The sequence below is a fragment of the Lucilia sericata genome, unplaced genomic scaffold (genome assembly GCF_015586225.1).
Source record: "Lucilia sericata isolate MDLA Ls3-8-SP2 unplaced genomic scaffold, ASM1558622v1 Contig001498F_arrow, whole genome shotgun sequence".
In the NCBI taxonomy this organism is placed as follows: Eukaryota; Metazoa; Arthropoda; class Insecta; order Diptera; family Calliphoridae; genus Lucilia; species Lucilia sericata.
Genome location: NW_023995426.1, coordinates 52,501 through 77,798, shown reverse-complemented (window position 1 = coordinate 77,798; position 25,298 = coordinate 52,501). Strand labels below are relative to the sequence as shown.

At 29.2% G+C, this 25,298-nt stretch overlaps 1 protein-coding gene across 1 annotated transcript in view; it reads left to right on the top strand.

Annotated features, from left to right (window-relative positions):
* The first annotated feature begins 649 nt into the window (after positions 1-649).
* LOC119611632 (A disintegrin and metalloproteinase with thrombospondin motifs 6) overlaps positions 650-25,298 on the top strand; it is a 49,643-nt gene continuing 24,994 nt past the window's right edge. The window contains 2 exon segments of the mRNA XM_037967265.1: positions 650-1,836; positions 18,623-18,984. Coding sequence (XP_037823193.1) covers positions 18,903-18,984 — 82 coding nt within the window. The 5' untranslated portion in view covers positions 650-1,836; positions 18,623-18,902.

Here is a 25,298-nt window from a genome sequence, read left to right as displayed (position 1 = left end):
TATCGGTTTGTGTACTGCCTTAGGCTAAGGTCGAAGTTTGTCATCAAGTTAAGGTTCTATAAAATTTTTAGGGCTTGATGATGATTTTCGAATAAAATTGGAGTAACCTTTTCCATGATAATGTTTGTCCAGTTTCTTAAGAGTTTAAATAATCTATAAAATGTTTAAGGTTCGAGCTCTTGTAAATAGATCCTAAGATTTTATATTTCATAGGAGTGAATCAAAGTTGAAAATATCTGGTGAACTTATTTCTTTGACAAATCTATTATTCTTGTTCACGATTTAAAATTTTCGAAAGAAATTGACATCTCGATACGAACCACATTTCTACATTGTGACCTACAACCTCTGGGTTTCTGTCTGTTTTTGATATGACAGTCCATATCGGTACGTATTCGGAATCTAATATTTGTTTCGTTTTTAACATCTTTTCACCCACTGTACCTTAATCTATCGTTTCTTTGCTTTAGGAGCACATACACATTACAAAAAAAAAAAAAACTGAAACGATCATAACGATCGTAAATGGGGAGCCAGTCAGTCAGGCAGCCACCAACCAACAACAGCAACAAAATCACACAAAATACGAAGTGCTGTTCAAAACAGCTCTTTTAAATTCTGCAGCTTTTTACGATATTTACTCAGTTTGAGTTTGTATATCCAATGGATAACATCGTGGCGCGTTATTAGTAGTTTTTAAACAAAAATTCGGAAAAGTATTGTGTTGAAAACAAAAAATATTTATAGACAAAGATAAATGAAAATACTAAGAAGTAAAAAAAAAACAATTTTCTTCAATTTCTAGAGACCACGTGAAAATTGAAAGACGTTTTTAAGGAATTCCGCTAGAAATTGCAAAGTAATGAATAAAATTTCAAAAAAATATTAAAAAAATTTGTGAAAATTAATTGTATAATTAATTTAAAGAAAAAATAAAATTTGTACAATTTAAATAGCTTATTTTAAACAGTTTTAAAATTCATAATTTAGCTAAAAATTTTTCAATGAAAAAAGGTAATAATTTTCGCGTTGTTTGTACGTCTGTCGCCGTCGCTTTTGTTTGCTGCTGCCGTCTGTCGTTGTGAATCATAATAATTTCGTTCAACAGAACAGAACTTTAATTTACTGTATAATACAATTATTGGCCATTTGTATGGTTCAGTTTCTGTTGCTGTCTATCCATCTCAACAAACAAACAACCAACCATCCATCCATTCATCCATCCATCTATCTAGAATAAATATCTAGAAAACACGTCCGTCTGTCTGTCGTCTACCTTTTTTTTTGTTGTTGAAAAAAAAAAAGAGATCGGCATAAACAACAACATTAAATAAATATTAATAACAATAAAAAATATTGAAATAGTAAATAAAAGCTAAAAATCTGAAAATCTGTATTTAATGATATTTTTCAACAACAACAATAGCAACAACACTAGTGCGATTTATTTTTGCGGTTTTATATTCTATGTGAGTGGATATTTGTGCCGGTGTCTGTCTCCGAAATCTATTAGAGTATTAAATAATGATCATTTTTCTGTGTGTTTGAAAAAAATTAAATAAATAAATAAAAAAATAATAACAAATAAATAAATATATGAAAATGTTTAGTGTAAATAAATAAAGAAAAAAAAAAAAAAATTATTGTGTATACATGGCGCCACATTCAACAGACCCCTTTTGAAATCTAGTTGTGTGATCTTTAAAATAAAAATGTTCGTTTTCTTTAATTCTCTCTTAAATCACTTATAAATTAAATTTTATGTTTTCATAAATATTTCATGACAATTATTGAAATTTATAATTTGCCGTTAAAACACATTTGATAATAATTTTGGTGAGTATTTATGGCTAAAAAAGAAAAAATAAATTTTTTAAATTTATAGAGAAATTTAGAAATAAATTTAGCAAATTTCAGAAAATTTTGTGTGTGCGATGTGATAAATTAGAGAAAATATAAAATATGTTTATTGAAACTCAATTTAAATGTTATTAGGTGCAGAATGGAATTTTGAACCACATTCATAATCATGGCCGATAACAATATAGATAGGACAACTACTTAATTGCAACTAACGGGTCAGAATGTATTTTTGAGGACCAACAAACAACTAGGCTATAGGTGAGTTTCTGTTCAGTTATAGTTCAGTTCTTGTTCAGTTTCTAGTTCAGTTTGCTGTTCAGTTCTAGTTCAGTCTAGTTCAGTCTAGTTCAGTCTAGTTCAGTCTAGTTACAGTTCTAGTTAGTGATAGTTCAGGTTCTAGTTCAGTTCTAGTCAGTTCTAGTAGGTCTAGTTCAGTCTCGTTCAGTTCTAGTTCAGTTCTAGTTCAGTTCTAGTTCAGTTCTAGTTCAGTTCTAGTTCAGTTCTAGTTCAGTTCTAGTTCAGTTCTAGTTCAGTTCTAGTTCAGTTCTAGTTCAGTTCTAGTTCAGTTCTAGTTCAGTTCTAGTTCAGTTCTAGTTCAGTTCTAGTTCAGTTCTAGTTCAGTTCTAGTTCTAGTTTCTAGTTCTAGTTCAGTTCTAGTTCAGTTCTAGTTCAGTTCTAGTTCAGTTCTAGTTCAGTTCTAGTTCAGTTCTAGTTCAGTTCTAGTTCAGTTCTAGTTCAGTTCTAGTTCAGTTCTAGTTCAGTTCTAGTTCAGTTCTAGTTCAGTTCTAGTTCAGTTCTAGTTCAGTTCTAGTTCAGTTCTAGTTCAGTTCTAGTTCAGTTCTAGTTCAGTTCTAGTTCAGTTCTAGTTCAGTTCTTGTTAAAGTTCGATTAAACTTTATATTTTTTAAAAAATTTTGAAAATAATAAAATGATACGGATCTATAAAATTAAACTACTGCGCAGAATAAGACCATTTCAATAAAAAGAATACCATGATTTATTAAGAAAAAACTACTACAAACGAATTTTAAACAGAAGTACTAAATATTCCCTAAAAACAAACTCACTTTTTAAATTCACACGAAGAGAAATTGAAAATTTCAAATACGTATTGCAAACAAACAACAATTTACCATGCAAATAAGTATGAATTTCTATTATGACTAATTCCAAGAATTGGTCATAGATTGTCACCTAGAACGAATATAAAACGTTTAATTAAATACAAATTTATTATTCCAAACACAAAATGCGATCAAAAGTAGAGTGTTAAAATTGAATCAAAACAACTAATATAAATGACATTTAAATTATAATCACACTCACAGAAAATAAGAAAAAAAAAAAAAAAATTGAAATAGAAACATAAATCAATATGAAATTGATGATGATCGTGTCGTTAATAATTATAAAAAACAATCACGATTATTAATACAAAATAATCATCATGTATAGAGGTGATGATTAAAATATCAAAACACTAAATGACGTTAATAAGCAAATAAACAAACAAATGGTTAATATTTAATAATAATAATAATGAGGTGGGCGTGTTATTATTGAATTAATTTTCAATAGATTCGTTCATTGATTCATTAGATCATTGAACAGTCGAATAAACACTTTTAAAATCTAAATGGTCGAAATATTAGAAACGTGGGTTTAAGCTTGAGTTAATCTTTCTAATTTAACAGATATTTTTAAATGACTTAATTTAGAGTGCGTTTGTTTTTCATGACTCTTGTTATAATCGTTATAATCATTGATTTGTAGTTTATTTTAGTGTTTGTATCGTTTTCCCATAAATTAATTTGTTAACGATATTGTTTGGTTGCTTTTCAATTAATATTTCTCACCTTAAGTGACAATAATTTGAAATGAGTTGTCACCGTTGTTGATAAACTAATTGGTACATAATTGAAGAGTCAATAATATTAAGGTATGGGTTTCAGCATGGTAGTTTAATTGCGTTTAAAATACAAATTGTACTTATTAACAATGGGGATTAGATTAAAAAATCTGTAAATTAAGTTGATTTTGCAAAACAATAGAGCATCAACGAACTAAAACTGAAATATAACTGAACTAGAACTGAACTAGAACTGAAATAGAACTGAACTAGAACTGAACTAGAACTGAACTAGAACTGAACTAGAACTAGAACTGAACTAGAACTGAACTAGAACTGCACTAGAACTGAACTAAAACTGAGCCAGAATTGAACTAGAACTGAACTAGAACTGAGCTAGAACTGCACTAGAACTGAACTAGAACTGAACTAGAACTGAACTCGAACTGAGCCAGAACTGAACTAGAACTGAACTAGAACTGAACTAGAACTGAACTAGAACTGAACTAGAACTGAACTAGAACTGAACTAGAACTGAACTAGAACTGAACTAGAACTGAACTAGAACTGAACTAGAACTGAACTAGAACTGAACTAGAACTGAACTAGAACTGAACTAGAACTGAACTAGAACTGAACTAGAACTGAACTAGAACTGAACTAGAACTGAACTAGAACTGAACTAGAACTGAACTAGAACTGAACTAGAACTGAACTAGAACTGAACTGAACTAGAACTGAACTAGAACTGAACTAGAACTGAACTAGAACTGAACTGAACTAGAACTGAACTAGAACTGAACTAGAACTGAACTAGAACTGAACTAGAACTGAACTAGAACTGAACTAGAACTGAACTAGAACTGAACTAGAACTGAACTAGAACTGAACTAGAACTGAACTAGAACTGAACTAGAACTGAACTAGAACTGAACTAGAACTGAACTAGAACTGACTAGAACTGAACTAGAACTGAACTAGAACTGAACTAGAACTGAACTAGAACTGAACTAGGACTGAGCTAGAACTGAGCTAGAACTGAACTAGAACTGAACTAGAACTGAACTAGAACTGAACTAGAACTGAACTAGAACTGAACTAGAACTGAACTAGAACTGAACTAGAACTGAACTAGAACTGAACTAGAACTGAACTAGAACTGAACTAGAACTGAACTAGAACTGAACTAGAACTGAACTAGAACTGAACTAGAACTGAACTAGAACTGAACTAGAACTGAACTAGAACTGAACTAGAACTGAACTAGAACTGAACTAGAACTGAACTAGAACTGAACTAGAACTGAACTAGAACTGAACTAGAACTGAATTAGAACTGAACTAGAACTGAACTAGATCAGAATAAAAACTGAACTATGTAACTAACATCTCATTTGTGAACACCCTTCTCCGTTTCTATTAATCTTTAACTATTTTGAATCCATTAAATAAAACGCTTTCAAAGATTTTGTCGCCTTTTTTGTGAACAAAAGATCAAAAGATTAAAGACAAATGATTTTAAAATTAATTATCTCTCTCTGGTTTTTGCACTAAAACTAATTATGTGTTTAAATTTGAATGGTCATGTGTGTTTTTTTTTTATTAATTCTTTTGTTAGACATTTAAATCCATAATATTTTTATTAGTTTTTTCTATTGTTATAATCTGGATATTAATTTGTTTTTATGAGCTAACTTAAATCGTTATACCAATAAAAATTAATTAACAAATAATAATTTGGTTTTACAGCCATAGATTAAAGCAACAACTATAGAAAAAAATATTTATAAATATAAAAACTTAATGGGATTGTTAAATTAATTGGAAATAAATATAAAAGTTAATTAATTTTATTAACTCTATTATAAATACGGGCAAAATGTATTTGTTTTTGTTGCAGATTTATTTATGACTTTTAAATGTTTATAAATGTAGAAAAATGAAGACAAAAATGGCAAATTTTATTGTAAAAGTGATTTTGCATAAATTTTGTTATGGGAAGACTTTGTATAGATTTATTAAAAATTTTACAAGTTCTGCATTTAAACGAATTTTTTATTTAATTGAAAATTTTCTCCTTTAAAATGCAATCGCATGAACAGCATGTGTTTTGATGTGTTATAGTTTAACGTTAAATATTTAAACATTTTAATTCATTGAATATTTTTTTTTTAAATTCATTCATTGATTTTTTGCACATACGATTACTATAGTGCAAACAAAATTTTATGAATGAATTCCACAAAAACAAAAAACTTTTTTAAAAAAATAATCAACAAAGTTGTATTTCATTCATTAATACGTTTTTTTTTTTGTAGATTTTGCGTGAGTGTTTGTGCGTGTTTGGTTTATTTATTTGTTTTTTATATTTTTTTAGCTTTTTTGAGCAATTTTTTGTAAAATATTCGTATTTTTACAACATTTTATGTTAAAAATACGCTCAGTTCAGTTGTGGCGCATGTGGGCAGATAGATTTGAAGACCGAAAAAAAGCTATAATTTTTTATGGATCTGTTGGCGTTGAGATATAGTGTTTTTTGCGTGCACATACTCTCTCTATAGTCTTCTTCATAAAGTTTTAAATTTATACATATTACTACAAAAAATTTACAAAAATAATTTTTTTTTTCAGTTTTTTATTACTTTTGTAAATTTATTTTAAGAATGTAGAGAAGAGGTTGGTTGTTATTAATGGAATTTTCACTTCCGTTGTAAAAAAAAATTAAGAGAAATCATAGATTTTTGAGAAATATTGGAATTAAAAATCAAAAAAAAAAAACTTGTAAACATAAAAGTTTTCTAATGAATTGATCAATATTTTGTAGAAATGAAGAGGAAATTGATTCGAAATTTTCTTAAAAATAGAGAATTGATCGCAAATTTTGTAGAAATAGAAAACTAATCACAATTTTTTTATAAAGATCGTAAATTGATCGTAAATTTGCCCTAAATATAAAATTGATCATGAATTTTGTATAAATCGATAATAGATCACAAATTGTGTTTAAATAGAAAATTGATCGCCAATTTTGTATAGAAATAATTGGTCGATATTTTCTATAATTAGAGAACTGATCGCAAATTTTGTATAAAGAGAGGATTGATGAAAATTTTTCTTTAAAAAGAAAATTGATCGCAAAATTTGTATAAAGAGAGAAAAACTTTCGTTAAATAGAAATTTTATCGCAAAATTTTTATAAAGAGAGAATTGACTAGAAATTTTCTTTGAATAGAAAATTGATCGCAAATTTTCTATAAATAGAAAATTGATCATGTACGATTTATGTAAACAGAGAATTGATCGCAAATTTAGTATAAAGAGAGAATTGATCGCAAATTTTCTATAAATATAAAATTGATCATGTACGATTTATGTAAACAGAGAATTGATCGCAAATTTTGTATAAAGAGAGAATTGATTGCAAATTTTCCATAAATAGAGATTTGATCGCTAATTTTGTATAAAAAGTGAATTGATCGCAAATTTTCTATAAATAGAGAACTGATCGCAAAATTTTCGGTGAATGTGGGAATGGTTAAGGTCCCAAAGCTAACAAAAGAAGTCATAAGAATGCGAACGACTATCGTCCAATAAGTCTTTCATCTCTTCAGCTCAAAGCGCTAGAAATACTCATTGATTCAACGCAACGGCTAGACAATTCATCTAGTCAACATGCCTACCTAAACGGACGATCTACAGAGACAGCTTCAAACAATATACTACGGGAGCCTTCTAAAATATAGAAGGTGCCTTCAATAACGTAAATATTTCTGGAATTCAGCAAGCTCTTGCTAATCTAGATGTTGAAGAGTATATCAGCAACTGGTTAGTAACTATGTTAAAATCTAGAATAGTTGCTGTAAATCTTGGTAATACCGTTAAGTCCAAGCAGGTGGAACGAGGCACACTACAGGGCGTCGTAATCTCTCCACTACATTGGCTTATCGTTATTAACTCGATTCTCATTGAACTGGACAACAGAGGAATAAAAGTCGTTGCTTACGCGGACGATGTTTTAATATATGGGATCAGTAATGTTCCCAGACGTAATTAGTCTTATCATATCTAATGATTTGGTGCTACTCGATAATTGGGCCACAGACAGCGGCTTAGCAGTAAACCCAAGCAAGACGGAACTGGTACTATTCACAAAAAATACCAAGATTTCAAGCTTTAACTTGCCGCGGTTAAATAACTGCGAAATACCCTTATCGAACAATGGCAAATATCTAGGAATTATTCTAGGCTCCAAATTATCATGGAAACTCAACATCCAGCACAGAGTCAAGGTTGCCTACTATACCTGTCGTAAAATGTTTGTAATGAAATGGGGACTTACTCCCAACATAGTTAAATGGATGTACACATCTATGGTATGTCCTATACTTATATATGAATGTCTTGTATGGTGGATTTCAACTTTGTTTTACATCAGCTATACAAAGTTCAGAAGAAGAACTAAGAACTAGTCCTTCAGAAGCTCTGAACACTATATTGTGGCCATATCTGCCTGCAGTGCAGCGATGCTTAACTCATCCGGAAGTTGAAAATCAAGAACATATGGACACGCTAAGATTTTAAGCCAATTACCTCCAATCTTGAACCAACCATCCGATTATATTGCATTTTGATAGTGTTTTCAAAGTCATAGTTCCTTCCAGGAGCGAGTGGTGTAGCGGTAACCTACCGTATACTATTACTTCCGTATTATTTAGACCATGCAAGAATGATCTGTCAAGGCTGGATTGCCTGTGTGACATTATGCTTATTTGGGTCCCTGAGCATAGGGACTACTATGGAAATAAACAGACAGATGAGCTTGCCAGAACGGAATCTGATCTTGACATCTCCAACGTCGTTCCAGCAGCAACCCCGTTAGGTTTTATCAAGAGCAGTATCCTCAGATTCTATCTTCTTCAAGAGGCTGAAAATAGGTGGAATAACCTAGAAACATGTAAAGAGGGCCAATATATTGTGGCCCTTCTTCAATGAGAAACGCACAAGACTCCTTATAAACCGAAGTAGACGGGATATATCAAGATTGATAGCAATAATAACAGGGCACTGGGTGGTAGGCAGACATGCAAGTCGGCTTAGGTTACCCTTTAATGAACACTGTCGCAGTTGCAAAGACCGGGAAAAGGAAGAAACGGTCTTCCTTCTTCGAATGCTCCACCCGGGCCATGTTACCTTGGTGAAATCTCCATCTTAGTGTTATTGCAATATCCCGGGGAAAAGAGTGCTACCAATACCTCTAGTCTGCCGGGACTATAAACTGGTGATGATAAAATGTATCCTCGCCCTTTCCTTGGAATGATTTGACATGGGGTCTAACCAGAGCACCATATAATCTAACACTACGTCCTGGGTGGTGAGTTGGTTGAGGTTTCTTCGGGATCCACGTAGGGGCTGAGGCTTATACCAAAATTCGCGGGGAGAGAATGTTGGTTCAAGGACTCATATATCCAAATGTCTGGATTCTCTCTCCAGTGCTGTTGCCATCTCAACAGATGTCACTGGGTGATGTGACAGAGTAACTTATGCTGAATTCCTGAACCCGTTGAGTATCTCTTACTCTTCGCGTAGTAGAGCGCCAGTACAGGTTGAAGAATTTTCAGGTTGACACTTGGTAGTTGCTTGTCATTCCATAGATCGTTACTTATGGTCTGAGAATGGAACTGATGTTATTGTTGAACGATCGGGAAAGACTCTTCTGCCCGACAGGAGACTAGTACTGATTTAGTAGACCTTTTAGAGACCTTTTAGAGAAGTGTTGGGTGCTGTTGCCATCTTAACAGTATTCCTATTGTTTCCTGCTACGCGACTTATGGTTGAGGTCTGTTCCCTCCGTTGGGGTTCGAATTGACTTTGGAAATTCCTACATCATTTGTCACATCATTTGACATATAGAGGGATTCAGATTTATTGGCAGAGTATTTCGGACTACCAAATACGTCTCTAGGTGCTGTTACCGAATCAACAGAGCCATCTGAGTAGTGTGGTTGCGCGGGCTTTGAGAGGTAAGGAATGCACTGGAATGGGTCCTTTGTTGGACAAAATTAAAGAAAATTTACGATCAATTCCGTCTTAATAGAAATTGGCGATCAATTTCCGTTAAAAAAATAAATTGCAATCAATTCTCTATTTATTGAGTATATGCGATTAATTCTTCATTTATATAAAACTCGCGATCAACTCTCTTTTTATAGAAAATTAAAGATCAATTAAAGATCTAGAAAATTTGCGATCAATTTCCGTTTAAGAAACAAACTTGCAATAAATTAATTATTTATAGAATATTTGCGATCATTCCCCACTTTTATATAAAACTCGCGATCAATTCCTTTATATATATCAATTCCTTTTTAATATCAATTCTCTTTTTATAGAAAATTCGCGATAAATTTCAATAAATTTTCTATTAAGAAAAATTGCGATCAATTGTTCATTCATATAAAATTCGCGATCAATTCTCTCTTTATATAAAATTTAAGATCAATTTTCATTGTCTATCAAATTTGCTATCAATTCTGTCTTAATAGAAATTTGAGATCAATTTCCGTTAAAACAAAACATAGCATTCAATTCTCTATTTACAGATCAGTTTTCCATTTATATAAAACTCGCGATCAGTTCTTTCTTTATAGAAAATAAATTTTTTAGAAAATTTGCGATCAATTTCCGTTCAAAAAATTAATTTGGAATCAATTCTCTATTTATAGAATATTTGCGATCAGTTCTCCATTTATACAATTTTTTTGAATTAAAAAATTTTCAAATTAAAATTAAAGAAAATTTTCAATTTCAAGGCAAAATTCTAATATTCTCCATTTTTAAAAAAAATCCATAAATTTATAAAAAATTTCATCTAAATTCTTAATAAAACAATTTAAATAAATTCTTGCCTTAAGCATGACATACAAAAATTAAATCAAATTCTTTTGAAAAAAAAGAAACCCAAAACTTAATTAAAGTGTTGACATTTTAATAACTTTTATGGAAATTTATAAACCGAAAAAAATTAAAAAAAAACGTTTAGAGAACAACCATTAAGCGTTAAAATCATAACGAACAACAAAAACCCGCTACAAAATTTATGCGTTTTAAGAAGTTAATTAGTTGGAAATCACAACATTTAATAAATTCAACTTCTAATAGAGACCAAAAGAAAAAAAAAAAACACAAATTAATTTATTAAAAAATCCAAACTTTAAATAAAATAAAAAAAATTCCCTTTATTGTTGTTATTAGCTAAAGCATCAACAGCTTGTAATTTATGTTTATAATTCTGGTAATTCCATTAATAAAAACTAAATTATACAAATTATATGAAATTTATTTAATAACTTTAGAATCTATTTTTTGCTATATTTTATACTTGTTTTCTTTCTTTAGTTGTTGTGTTTTTATTAAATTTTTTGCATATAATATTTTTTTAATAAATTTATTTTTAAATTTTTTTGTTGTTCAACACAAACTAGCGCCATTCTCACACAATATTAAGAGCCACAAAACCTGGAAAGATGACGCTTGGTGGCGCCTAGTATTTTTAATACAACAACAAAGTGTATTATTAAAAAAATATATACGATAAATGATTGTGTATATTATGATTCAAGAATATTATATGTCTGTCCAATCGTCTGTCTGTCTTTAACAATGTTTTATGCTTTTATTGTTTACGTTTTTATCGTTCTCTCTCTTTATTAATGATTATGTTTAGTTTATTGAGCTGCCAGGTAGAAAGAATTTTGACTAAAATAGTCATTTATTAAATAATACCTTAAATTCTTGAACAAATTTACGATCAATTCCATTTATTTCAGCCAACAATCCTCTCTTTATAGAAAAAGGAATCGACAATTTTCCGATCAATTCCCTTGTTATAGAAAATTTATGATCAATTATCTTTTACAGAAAATTTTCGATCAATTCTATTTTTATAAAAAATTTATAATCAAGAAAATTTACAATCAATTTCCATTAAAAAGTAAAGTTAAAATCAATTCTCTATTTATTTGCCATCAATTCTCTCTTTATACAAAATTTACGATCAATTCCATTCTTATAGAAAATTTGCGAAGAATTCTTTTGTCGATCAATTCCCTAATTAAATAAAATTAAGGTAAATTCTATTTCTATAAAAAATTTACGACCAATTTACTCTTTATAGAAAATTTATGATCAATTTCCGTTCAAAAAATAAATTCCAATCAATTCTCTATTTATATAAAATTTGCGATATATTCTCCATTTATATATAACTCGCGATCAATTCTCACTTTATACAAAATTTAAGATCAATTCCCTTTTTCAAGAAAATTTGTGATCAATCATGTCTTAATAGAAAATTTGCAACCAATTTCCGTTCAAGAAATAAATTTGGAATCAATAAATTCTCCATTTAAAGTATATTTGTGATCAATTCTACATTTAAATAAAACTCGCGATCAATTTATACAAAATTTCATATCAATTTTCTTTTTATAGAAAATTTACGATCAATTCTCTCTCTATAGGAAATTTCAATAAATTGTCTTAATATAAAAAATTGCCATCAATTGTCCATTCATATAAAATTTAAGATCAAATCTCTTTTTCTATCAAACTTGTGATCAATTCTGTCTTAATAGAAATTTGTGATCAATTTCCGTTAAAAAAAAATAAATTGCAATCAATTCTCTATTTATTGAATATATGCGATCAATTCTTCATTTATATAAAACTCGCGATCAACTCTCTCTTTATAGAAAATTAAAGATCAATTCCATTTTTCTAGAAAACTTATAGAAAATTTGCGATCAATTCTCTCTCTCTCTCTATAGAAAATTCAAAAAATTTTCTTAATATAAAAATTGCGATCAATTATCCATTCATATAAAATTCGCGATCAATTCTCTCTTTATATAAAATTTAAGAACAATTCTCTTTTTCTATCAAATTTGGGATCAATTTGTCTTAATAGAAATTTGCGATCAATTTCCGTTAAAACAAAAAATTGCATTCAATTCTCTATTTATAGAATATTTGCGATCAGTTTTCCATTTATATAAAACTCGCGATCAGTTCTTTCTTTATAGAAAATCAAAGATCAATTTGCTTTTTCTAGAAAATTTGCGATCTATTTCCCTTCCTGAAATAAATTATCCATTTATATAAAACTCGCGATAAATTCTTTCTTTATAGAAAATTAAAGATCAATTAGATTTTTCTAGAAAGTTTGCGATCAATTTCCGTTCAAGAAATAAATGTGCAATCATTTCTCTATTTATGGAATATTTGCGATCAATTCTCCATTTATATAAAACTCGCAATCAATACTCTTATTATACAAAATTTAAGATAAATTATTTTTTTCTAGAAAATTTGCGAACAATTCGCTCTCTATAAAAAATTTCAATAAATTTTATTCATAGAAAAATTGCGATCAATTGTCCATTCATATAAAATTCGCGATCAATTCTCTCTTTATATAAAATTCTCAATCGATCAAATTCCGTTAAAAAAATAAATTGCAATTAATTATAGAATATTTGCGATCAGTTCTTCATTTATATAAAACTCGCGATCAGTTCTTTCATTATAGAAAATTAAAAATCAATTCCCTGTTTCTAGAAAATTTGCGATCAATTTCCGTTCAAAAAATGAATTTGCAATCAATTCTCCATTTATATAAAACTCGCGATCAATTCTCTCTTTATACAAAATTTAAGATAAGTTTATTTTTTCTAGAAAATTTGCAAACAATTCGCTCTTTATAGAAAATTTCCGATAATTTTTGTTTTGTAGAAAATTTACGACAAAAAAAAAAAACAAATTTTATAGAAATTTTGCGATCAATTCTTTCTTTACACAAAATTTAAAAACAAAATAGAAATATTTTAGATTTCTTAACAGAAAATTTGCGATCAATTCTCTTTGCATACAAAATTTAAGATCAATTCCCTTTTTAATAGAAAATTTGCGATAAATTTTTATTTTATAAAATTTAGCGATCAATTCTCTCTTAATTGAAAATTTGCAATCAATTCTCTATTTATATAAAGTTCGCGATCAATTCTCTCTTTATACAAAATTTAAGATCAATTCCCTTTTTATAGAAAATTTGCGATGAATTCTCTCTTTATACAAAATTTAAGATCAATTCACTTGTTTATTGAAAGTTTTCGATGAATTCACTCGTTATAGAAAATTTGCGATCAATTCTTCATTTATATAAAAATCGCGATCAATTCTCTATTAATACAAAATTTAAGATCAAATCCCTACTTATAGAAAATTTGTGAGGAATTCTCTCTTTATAGAAAGTTTACAATCAATTTTCATTATCAAAAAATCGCGATCAATTTTCTGTTTATAGAAAATTTTCGATGAATTCTCTTATCTTCATTTATAAAAAAATTAGCGATCAATTTGCGATGAATTCTCTCTTTATACAAAATTTAAGATCAATTCCCTTTTTATACAAAATTTACGATGAATTCTCTCTATACAGAAAATTTTTAATCAATTCTCTCTTTATAGAAAACTTTGAATCAATTTTCTTAATAAAAAAAATCGCGATCAATTATCTCTTTATACAAAATTTAAGATCAATTCCCTTGTTTATAGAAAATTTGCGATTAATTCTTTATTTATATAAAATTCGCGATCAATTCTCTCTTTATACAAAATTGAAGATCAATTCTAAAAAAAATTTACGATCAATTGTTCCTATATAGAAAATTTGCGATATAGAAAATCTACGATTAATTTGTATTTGCGATCAATTTTTTCTTTATAGGCAATTTATATAAAATCGCGATCAATTCTCTCTTTAACAAAAATTATGCACTTTATACAAAATTAATGATCAATTTGCTATTTATAAAATAACTATTAATTCTCTATTAGTTGCTAAATTAGCAATTAATAGAGAATTCAATTCTTTTGTTAAAATCTGGCAGCTTTTAAAATTAAACTTTTTATTCATAAAAATTTTTTGCCAATTCTTAATATTGTTTTCTTCATTTCTTTCTTTTATAAACATGATTGTTCTTTTCTTTAGACAAAAAAAAAAAAAAACTTTGATCTTTAGCGCTTCTTCTCTTCTGTTAAGATCTTATCAAATCACATGTGTCACATGTTTTGGTTAATTAGGAATAGATGTTATATTCAGTCTGCTTAATGATATTTTAAATAATTTCAGCAGAAAGAAAAAAAAAAAACAAAATCATAAAAAATCTCTAAACAAGCAGCCAATCAGACAAGTCATTCAATTTTGTATTTATGTATTAATAATAATAATAATAATTTGTTAAAAATTGTTGTGATTAGTTAATGATCTTTTTTTTTTGTGTTTTGAGTTTTTATTATACAATTATTAATTGATTTCGTTTTAATTGTTGCAAATTAAATGATTAAATCAAATTTGTATTGTTTTTTTTCTTGTTGTTGTATATAATTTATAAACAGTTTTTATATTTGAACTGATTTCAATTATTAAACCTGAAAATGTTTATAAAAAAATACAGATCGATTGCTATTTTATAATAAAAATTATGTTCGTGTTTTTTTTTTTGCAGTTTGTATGTTTTTAGTGGCGCCACTTAAAGTTATTGAAGAAATTCAAGTAGTCATTAGAGTGTATTGTAGTTTAAAGTGGAAGTACTGGAACTGGCATAAGGAGAATTTTAGAAATCTCCTACATAAACAAATTATTTCAAAAAAATAAAGTTTTATTTTGTAATTTTTCTACAAAAATACAAAAGTTTTCAGTTTAATGCGGTAGATTTTAGAAAATCTATGAGAAATGTTGTTTCAATCTAGATATCAAATTTATGTTGTAGGGTATTTTGATTTTTTTAAATAATATTTTTTTTTCTTGTATATTATTGACTACTGTTTTATCTCCATCTATTGTAAGTGGTATGAAATGGTACTCACCACAATTAAAACCACAACGTCATGTTAGATTGATTTCTTAGTTTTTTTTTCTGTATTTTTGATATGAACAATTAAATGTCTCCATTAGGAATGAAGTCTCTTGTTAATGATATTTATGTATATGTACTTAATACTATTATAAATTCATACATTTATGAAGTTAATAACAAATTAATATAATCGGAGATAAAATTTCATAGTTGTAGTGTTAGAGTTGGAGTATGGAGTATGAATCACTTTTTTTAAACTAAATTTGAGAGAAAATTTTTAAATTGAAATTAAAATTATTACGTTAAGAAACATTTTGATATCCAATTGCAATTCCTGAAAATCAATCACTTTTAATCGTGATCGATTGCCAATTTCTGATCAATACTATAATTATAGAAAATTTTCAATCAATTCTCTCTGTCTTTCTCTATACAACATTTTGCGATTAATACTCCATTTTTAAAAAATTTGCGTTCAATACTCAATTAATAGAAAATTTGCGATCAATTTCCTATTTATGGAAAATTTGCGATCAACACTATCTTTATACAAAATTTGCGATCAGTACTTAATTTATAGAAAATTTGCCACCAATACTCTATTTATAGAAAATTTGCGATCAATACTATATTTAAAGAAAATTTGCAATCAATTCTCTATTTATAGAAAAATTGCGATCAATATCCATTCATAAAAAATTTGCCATCAATTTCCTATATATGGAAAATTTGCGATCAACACTCTATTTATACAAATTCTCTCTTTATATTTATTTATACAAAATTTACAATCAATTCTCTCTTTATACAAAGTTTGCGATCAATACTATATTTAAAGAAAATTTGCGATCAATTCTCTCTTTATATAAAATTTACGATCAATTCTCTCTTTATACAAAATTTGTGATCAATTCTCTATTTATAGAAAAATTGCGATCAATACTCCATTCATAGAAAATTTGCGATCAATTTCCTATTTATGGAAAATTTGCGATCAATACTCTATTTATACAATCTTGACGCTCAATTCTCCATTTATAAAAAATTTGTGATCAATTCTTTATTTGTAGAAAATTTGCGATCAATACTCTATTTATATAAAATTGCGATAAATTTCCTATTTATAGAAAATTTGCGATCAATACTCTACTTATAGAAAATTTGCGATCAATTCTCTCATTATACAAATTTGCGATCAATTTTCTCTTTATACAAAATTTGCGATCAATTCTCTATTTATAAAAAAATTGCGATCAATATCTCCATTCATAGAAAATTTCCAATCAATTTTCTAATTATGGAAAATTTGCGATCAACACTCCATATATATACAAAATTTAAGATCAATTATCTCTTTATACAAAATTTGCGATCAATGCTTTATTTGTAGAAAATATGCGATCAATATTCTATTTATAAAAATTTTGCGATCAATACTATATTTAAAGAAAATTTGCGATCAATTTTCTCTTTACACTAAATGTGTGATGAATTCTCTATTTATAGAAAAAGTGCGATCAATCTCTTTATTTATAGAAAATTTTCGATCAATACTCTATTTATATAAAATTTGTGATCAATTTCCTATTTATGAAAATTTGCGATTAATTCTCTCTTTGAACAAAATTTTCGATCAATTCTTTGTTTAAATAAATTTTGCGATCAATTCTCTCTTTATACAAAATTTTCGATTAATTCTCTGTTTAAAGAAAATATTCAATCAATTCTCTATTTGCTTTTACGCTTAATTCTCCCTTTATACAAAATTTGTGATCAATTCTTTATTTGTAGAAAATTTGCGATCAATGTTCTATTCATAGAAAATTCACGATCTATTTATATAAAATTTGCGATCAATTCTCTCTTTATACAAAATTTTCGATTAATTCTCTGTTTAAAGAAAATATTCAATCAATTCTCTATTTGTAGAAAAATTGCGATCAATACTCTATTCAAAGAAAATCGGCGATCAATTCTTTATTTATGGAAAATTTGCAATCAATTTCTTATTTATGAAAAATTTGCGATCAATATTCTATTTATACAAAATTTGCGATCAATTCTCTCTTTATACAAAATTTGCAATCACTTTCCTATTTATGGAAATTTTGCGATCAATACTCTCTTTGTACAAAATTTTCGATCAATTCTTTATATAAAATTTACGATCAATTCTCTCTTTATAGAAAATTTTCGATCAAAACTTTATTTATAGAAATTCTGCGATCAGTTCATTATTTATAGAAAATATTGATTCAATTCTCAATTTGTAGAAAAATTACGATCAATATTCTATTCATAGAAAATTTGCGATCAATTCCCTTTTTATACAATCTAGATCTACAGGATCTACATAATTTAAGGAACATAATATGTTCCACTTTCAAAAAATTGCTCAAATATCGGATCAATTATAGTTTCCATCAAAAATGAGAAACCTAAGATCGACGGTAGATCTGTGAAAATTTATGATCACTTCAATAAAAACGGAATTTTATATGAAAAACCTAAAAACAGCTGTAGATCGTAGAGGAGAAAATTGCTTTCCTCAACACAATTGTAGATCAGCAAATAACGATCTAATGTTAACTCAAAATGGATTTTTGTATGAAAAGCTTTTACATCGACAGTAAATCGTTATTGAAGGAGAAAAAACAAAAAAAAAAAAAAAATGAATTTGTATATAAAAAACTAATTCTAACTTATATTTTTCTTCAAAAAGGAAAAATCTAAAATTGTCTGTGGATCCTTTAAATACGCTCCAATTGAGAAAATATCAAATTATAGATTCGAATAAAAAAATAGCGCTTCAATTGAGGAACACTGATAGGGAAATGTATGATTTACTCATATAGTTTTCGAATCGTTACCAACTTTAGGTTTCAAATCTCATCACTTAGTTTAAGATTATTTTTTATAATTTGAAATTTTATTATAATTAAAAACATTTAGTTTCAAGTTTTTTAAACTAATTTTGTTTCTCTCTCTCTTTACAGATCCAGACATCTCAAGCCCTCATAAACAAAATATTTCTCTTCATAAACTTACGGAAACGTTTTTATAAAAATGTTTATCAAATTGCAATGTTAAAAATAATGTATAAAATTAATAAACTTATTGATAATGGATAATTAATAAGAATTTTAAGCAAAAAAAAAATTTTTCCACATTTAATGCTAAAACAAAAGTTAAATTAAACAATAATTATTAAATTAAAACAAGAAAAAAATAAGTAAAATTAAAAAAAATAAATAAATAAACAACTCAATAAATAAAATGGAACCTCAATTACAATTAAATATTATTTTATGCCTAATACTGTCTATGTGGCATGTTTATGGTGATGAACAATTATATGGTAAGTGTTTAATTATTTTAAAATTTTTTTCTCTAATAAGAGTTTAGTAAAAAGAGGTGTGGAGATTAAGATATAAATATTTACAAAAGTTTAGTTTAAATGAAAATCTTTCTAACTTTTTATAAATATGTTTACAAAAGCTTAATGCTGAAATATGTTAAGTCATAGAAACATAATTTTAAAATTTTTTATTAAGGAAAATATCATTTCTTTTTACTTTTAGAAACTTATTAAATTATTAAAAATTGTTTTGATTCAGTGTGAGTTATCATATTTTGCCTATAAGCAGACCAATGATATATTTCTAATTAACAGCCTTAATTAAAATACTCTTTCTTTAAGCTGAAACGGATCTAGAAACTATTTAACAATTATAAGAAAAAATAAAGTTAATTGACGACCTTGTCAATAGAAATAAATTTAAAAAAAAAAATGTATTTTAAATTATAGTGACACCGAGTCAATTCAAAATTTAACAACAAAAACAATCACTGACCAAATTAAATAAAGTTTTCTTTGAACCACTTAATGTGGGGGTGTAAGTAAATCTAAAATCCTCCATTAATGTTGACCAATTTTAGTTTGTTTTTTCTATAGAATTCTATAGAAATTAACTCATAATGATGCCATAATAAAGATTTATTTTTTTTTTTAGTATTTAATTGTTTTCAAGTTTTGTTCAATTTTTTTTTGTTAAACTGCAACAATGTTGTACATTTCGTAATATGATCTTATGAATTTGTTTAGCCGTAATAATACTGACTGACATGTCCAAGTTTAGCCATTGCAATCAATCAAAAAAAAAAAAAAATTCATTGTTTGAGTGGAAACTAAAGTGGTTTCTTTTATAAGTGTGAAATAAATATAAAAGAAAAGAATTACAAGTGACATAACAAGACTATAAACATGTTAATGTTGTCTTAACTGTAGCATTTATGTGTTTCGTAATATGACCCTTTGGAAGGTAAATACAAAAAAGTCATTGCAAAAACCTTAAGAAGGTTATAAGAACATTGTAAGATTTTTGAATTTTGAAAATTACAGTTACAAAAGCGTAAAATATAGAATCGGTTATGCCTTCCCGAAGGTGTTGTATCATTGTAATTGCACGATTATCTCCCACCGGGGGCATGTTACCTTGATAAAAGACCCTCATCTTGATGTTATTGCAATAACGGGGAAAAGAGGTGCTACCAATAGCTCTAGTCTGCCGGGACTATAAACTGGTGTTGATCAAGTGTATCCTCGGCCTTTCCTTAGAATGATTTGACATGGGGTCGAAACAGAGAACCACATAATCTGGTACCATGGAAACCGGTAGACCACAGGGCAGGTACCTGGAGAGAGGTCCCTTCGGGATAAATGTAGTGACTGTGGTTTAAACCCATATTCGCGGGAGGAGAATAATAGTTAAAAGACTTATGCACGGTAAAGTCTTTTATTCGCCATAAGTTCGATGCTATAGTCGAGACAACAGGTACTCCTCAGAGGAACCCCCCCCCCCCGGGCATGTTTCCTTGATGAAAAACCCCCATCTTGGTGTATTTCAATTTCACGTTAAAGAGGTGCTACCAGTACCTCTAGTCTGCGGGACTCCTCGGCTAGTCCTTGAAATTATTTGACATGGGGTCGAACCAGAGATCCCATAATCTGGTACTACGGGTGGCCAGTTGCCCGCAAAACTTGTCCTGGCTGGTCAGTTGGTTAAGGTTTCTTCGGGAACCACATAATGGCAGTGATTTAAACCCAAATTCGCGGGAAGAATAAGTTGCAGTTAAAAGACTGATGCACTGTGAAATCTATATTACGGGATAAGTTCGGCGCTGTTGCCGAATGACAATAGATACACCAAAGAGGAGTGACTGTGGGACTAAGCGTTGGAATGAGTTGGTGTTAATTGTATATGATACAGGATGAATGTAGGGGTATACGGAACTCATCCGCCCGTATTCCTAAAGTAAGTCTGTCGTATGTTGTTCTCTGAGAAGTGTTCAGGGTTGAATGTTGATGAATGACGTAAGTGATACCATTGAATTTTCTTTGCTTGTTCAGATACGTTTAGAGTATACTCTGTTCATACCAGATTTACCACAGTGTGTCACTGTGAGTAAGAACAATGACTCGGCTTATCTGATGGATTCATACTTCGGTTTTCTTGGTGCTGTTGCCGACTCAACAGAGGTCATCCTAATTCCAATATCGGAAGTTAAGCAACGGAGCAGCAACGTTCAGAGATTATATAGCTCAAGTAATTGAGCAAAGTGCACGTATACTGGGCCGGAAATTCAATATACGTAAATTGCCACCTGCGTGTAAGAAGAGCAATGTGGCGGTGGTGAGTCGTCCCTGAAGCTCAACCAGTAGTTGAAAAAGACCACCGTGAAATAGGCCAACACGGCAGGTGTTCACGTAATGCACTCGACATTAACTCCTTAGAGGATTGATGTTGGAAAGTTGGTGTTGAGCGTATATAATACACTCATTAATGAATGTGTCGGATAAATGAGAAGGTTGCTGGATTGAATGGTGATGGATGTAAGGTATCTTATACAAGTGATAACATTGAATTTTCCTTCCTTGTCCGGGTATGTTCAGGGTTAAATCTGTTCTGTACCAGATTTACGACAGTGTGTTCTATGTGAGTAAGAACATGATGGATTACTGTTTTGGTCTACCGATTACGTCTCTACGTGCTGTTGCCGACTCAGCAGCGGCTATCCCATCTGCTTGTTTGTAATCGAAAGTGATGTTTTTAAATCTCGGAAGTTAAGCAAAGGGGGAGCAATTGTCAGAGATTAGATTGCTAGAGATACACGAAGGGGCGGATTCGTCAAAAAAGCTCAACTTTTGGATGAAGAAGACCACCGTGAAATTAGGCAGGTGTTAATGTAAAGCAAAAGCACTTCGACCATCTTGCACTATTATCTGAAGATATACATGTTTCGGTAATTATACTTAGCAATGTTTCTTAAGCAGAAATTTTGACTAATGAGATTCACAGAAATGTACGATACTTATATCGACCCGTATAACTAGGTGAAACGAGAAGGAAGAGAGTTATGCTTCCAATGAATGATTTAGATCTTGTAGATTTTAAAATACTGATCATTGATCATAATAATAATATTCAAATATTAAGAATACTTTCAGAGTACAGGTTGTTTTTCACGTAGAGACTATTCTAACTCGATTATCTATTCAGGATTCAGGTTGCACGATCGTCCATACTCTGCAATATTTCACTTTCTTGGTCCTTGGTTGCACGATCGTGAGGGTTTATTAAAGTGTTGTTCATGGATCTTAGTTTTCACATAATACTCCCAAAGTACTGACTTGTTTTCAATTCAGAGATTGTCTCTATCTTTGCAGAATAGTTAGTGAAGTTGGTTTCTCGTTGCACGATCGTCTAAACTCAAATATGTATTTCTCGTGTAATTAGAAAGCTTCGGAATGTGATAGCGATGATTTTGGGATTGTCGTCTTTATTTATTCACAATGGTAAGTGAAGTTCGTTCCAGGTTATACGATCTCCCATACACTTGTTTCTAAAGCACAACTGCCATAGAATAGTCAATCTGCATTTCGCGGAACACATTTGAAAGAACAATCATAATCCTTGACCACTAACACTAATCTTGGGCAGTATCCACTGCATGTGAAAATCTATCTACAGATATTTCAAAACGACCTTCACATAGTCGATTTATCTTTAAGAAGTCTTTATGTTTTCATGATAACGAATCAAAATTTTTCGATAGGGAAGTGTATAATCAGAGACAATGGAGAAAATATTTCTAAATTTTCGCTTTAAGAATATTATGAAATCATAGTGTTTCACACATTGGGGCAGTTGCATAGAAGAGAGCGATAAAAATAGTACAAGTTAGAATATCGGTTCCAGTATAAGTATTCCTGACAGTATAAGAGTGAATTTCACAAAATATTGACCACGCCCACTTAATATACATTATTATGAAAGACCTACTTTTTACGTTATAAAAACTTGATTCAGAAATAGTGTGTTTCTTAGATTCTAATCTTAAGAATAACATTAAACCATATTCATTCATTCTATTTGGACTAAATTGGTTAAAGTGGTAGTTCAATACGCGCAAACAGTCAAAAAGAGGCTAATATGTCTACCTATCACCCAATGAAGCCCAATATAAAAACTAAACACTTCATAAAAGAGTTGCATGGCGGATTTAATTAAAAAATTACATTCCTTTTCATTCCTATATTTTAAAATCTTAATCAACTTCTATATAAAAACTTACATACAAATAATTTTAAATAACTCAATCAATTTAAATAAATTTCCTAGAAAATCAATTTGAAACGAAACAAATCAAATCACACTCACTCACACACCAAGAGTGTGACCCTGTTCACACTTATAAATTTCAATTAATTTAAAACGGATTTAAAAGATTTGTCTAACAATTTTATTCCCCCTTTCTTATGTCTCTTGTAAATGTTAATTAAATTAAATTCATGTTTATTGCAATTCTGTCGCCGATTATGTTACACTTTTGTTGTTGTTGTTGTTTTTGTTCAATTTCTGTTCACTTTAAATTGATTTTAATTTAAATGTTGATGTTAAACATGGGTGGCAACTAAATGTGTGTTTTTTTTTTTAATAAAAATTTATAAAATTTTATTTAAAGATTTATGGCATCTTATAAGTTTAAATTGTTTGCCTGTTTTTTATGTGTGTGTGTATTGTATCTGTATTTATTATTAAAAATACATGCATTAAATTTTTTTTATTTTTTTTTTTCAATTTATCTTTTTTTTAGAATTTATTCATACTCTTACTCTTTTATGAACGATACGCGTATATATGTATAGAGTTTAACGCCAACGTATGATTTGTGTTGTTTATTGAATGACTCTGTTTTTATGAATGAATTTTTTGTTTGTGTTTTTGTCATACATTTTTTTAGTTTTTTTTCTGAAATGGCAATTTTTGCGAATTTATAGCTTTTGGTAGTGTAGACGAACAGATATACATACATCCATATTTATATGTACACATTATTTTTAAGATTAACGAGGGTCGTGTGAGTAAGCCTTCAATATATCTGATGTAGAACTGATCTAGAACTGAACTAGAACTGAACTAGAACTGAATTAGAACTGAACTAGAACTGAACTAGAAGTGAACTAGAAGTGAACTAGAACTGAACTAGAACTGAACTAGAACTGAACTAGAACTGAACTAGAACTGAACTAGAACTGAACTAGAACTGAACTAGAACTGAACTAGAACTGAACTAGAACTGAACTAGAACTGAACTAGAACTGAACTAGAACTGAACTAGAACTGAACTAGAACTGAACTAAACTGAACTAGAACTGAACTAGAACTGAACTAGAACTGAACTAGAACTGAACTAGAGCTGAACTAGAACTGAACTAGAACTGAACTAGAACTGAACTAGAACTGAACTAGAACTGAACTAGAACTGAACTAGAACTGAACTAGAACTGAACTAGAACTGAACTAGAACTGAACTAGAACTGAACTAGAACTGAACTAGAACTGAACTAGAACTGAACTAGAACTGAACTAGAACTGTACTAGAACTGTACTAGAACTGAACTAGAACTGAACTAGAACTGAACTAGAACTGAACTAGAACTGAACTAGAACTGAACTAGAACTGAACTAGAACTGAACTAGAACTGAACTAGAACTGAACTAGAACTGAACTAGAACTGAACTAGAACTGAACTAGAACTGAACTAGAACTGAACTAGAACTGAACTAGAACTGAACTAGAACTGAACTAGAACTGAACTAGAACTGAACTAGAACTGAACTAGAACTGAACTAGAACTGAACTAGAACTGAACTAGAACTGAACTAGAACTGAACTAGAACTGAACTAGAACTGAAGCTAGAACTGAACTAGAACTGAACTAGAACTGACTAGAACTGAACTAGAACTGACATGAACTAGAACTGAACTAGAACTGAACTAGAACTGAACTAGAACTGAACTAGAACTGAAACTAGAACTGAACTAGAACTGAACTAGAACTGAACTAGAACTGAACTAGAACTGAACTAGAACTGAACTAGAACTGAACTAGAACTGAACTAGAACTGAACTAGAACTGAACTAGAACTGAACTAGAACTGAACTAGAACTGACTAGAACTGAACTAGAACTGAACTAGAACTGAACTAGAACTGAACTAGAACTGAACTAGAACTGAACTAGAACTGAACTAGAACTGTAACTAGAACTGAACTAGAACTGAACTAGAACTGAACTAGAACTGAACTAGAACTGAACTAGAACTGA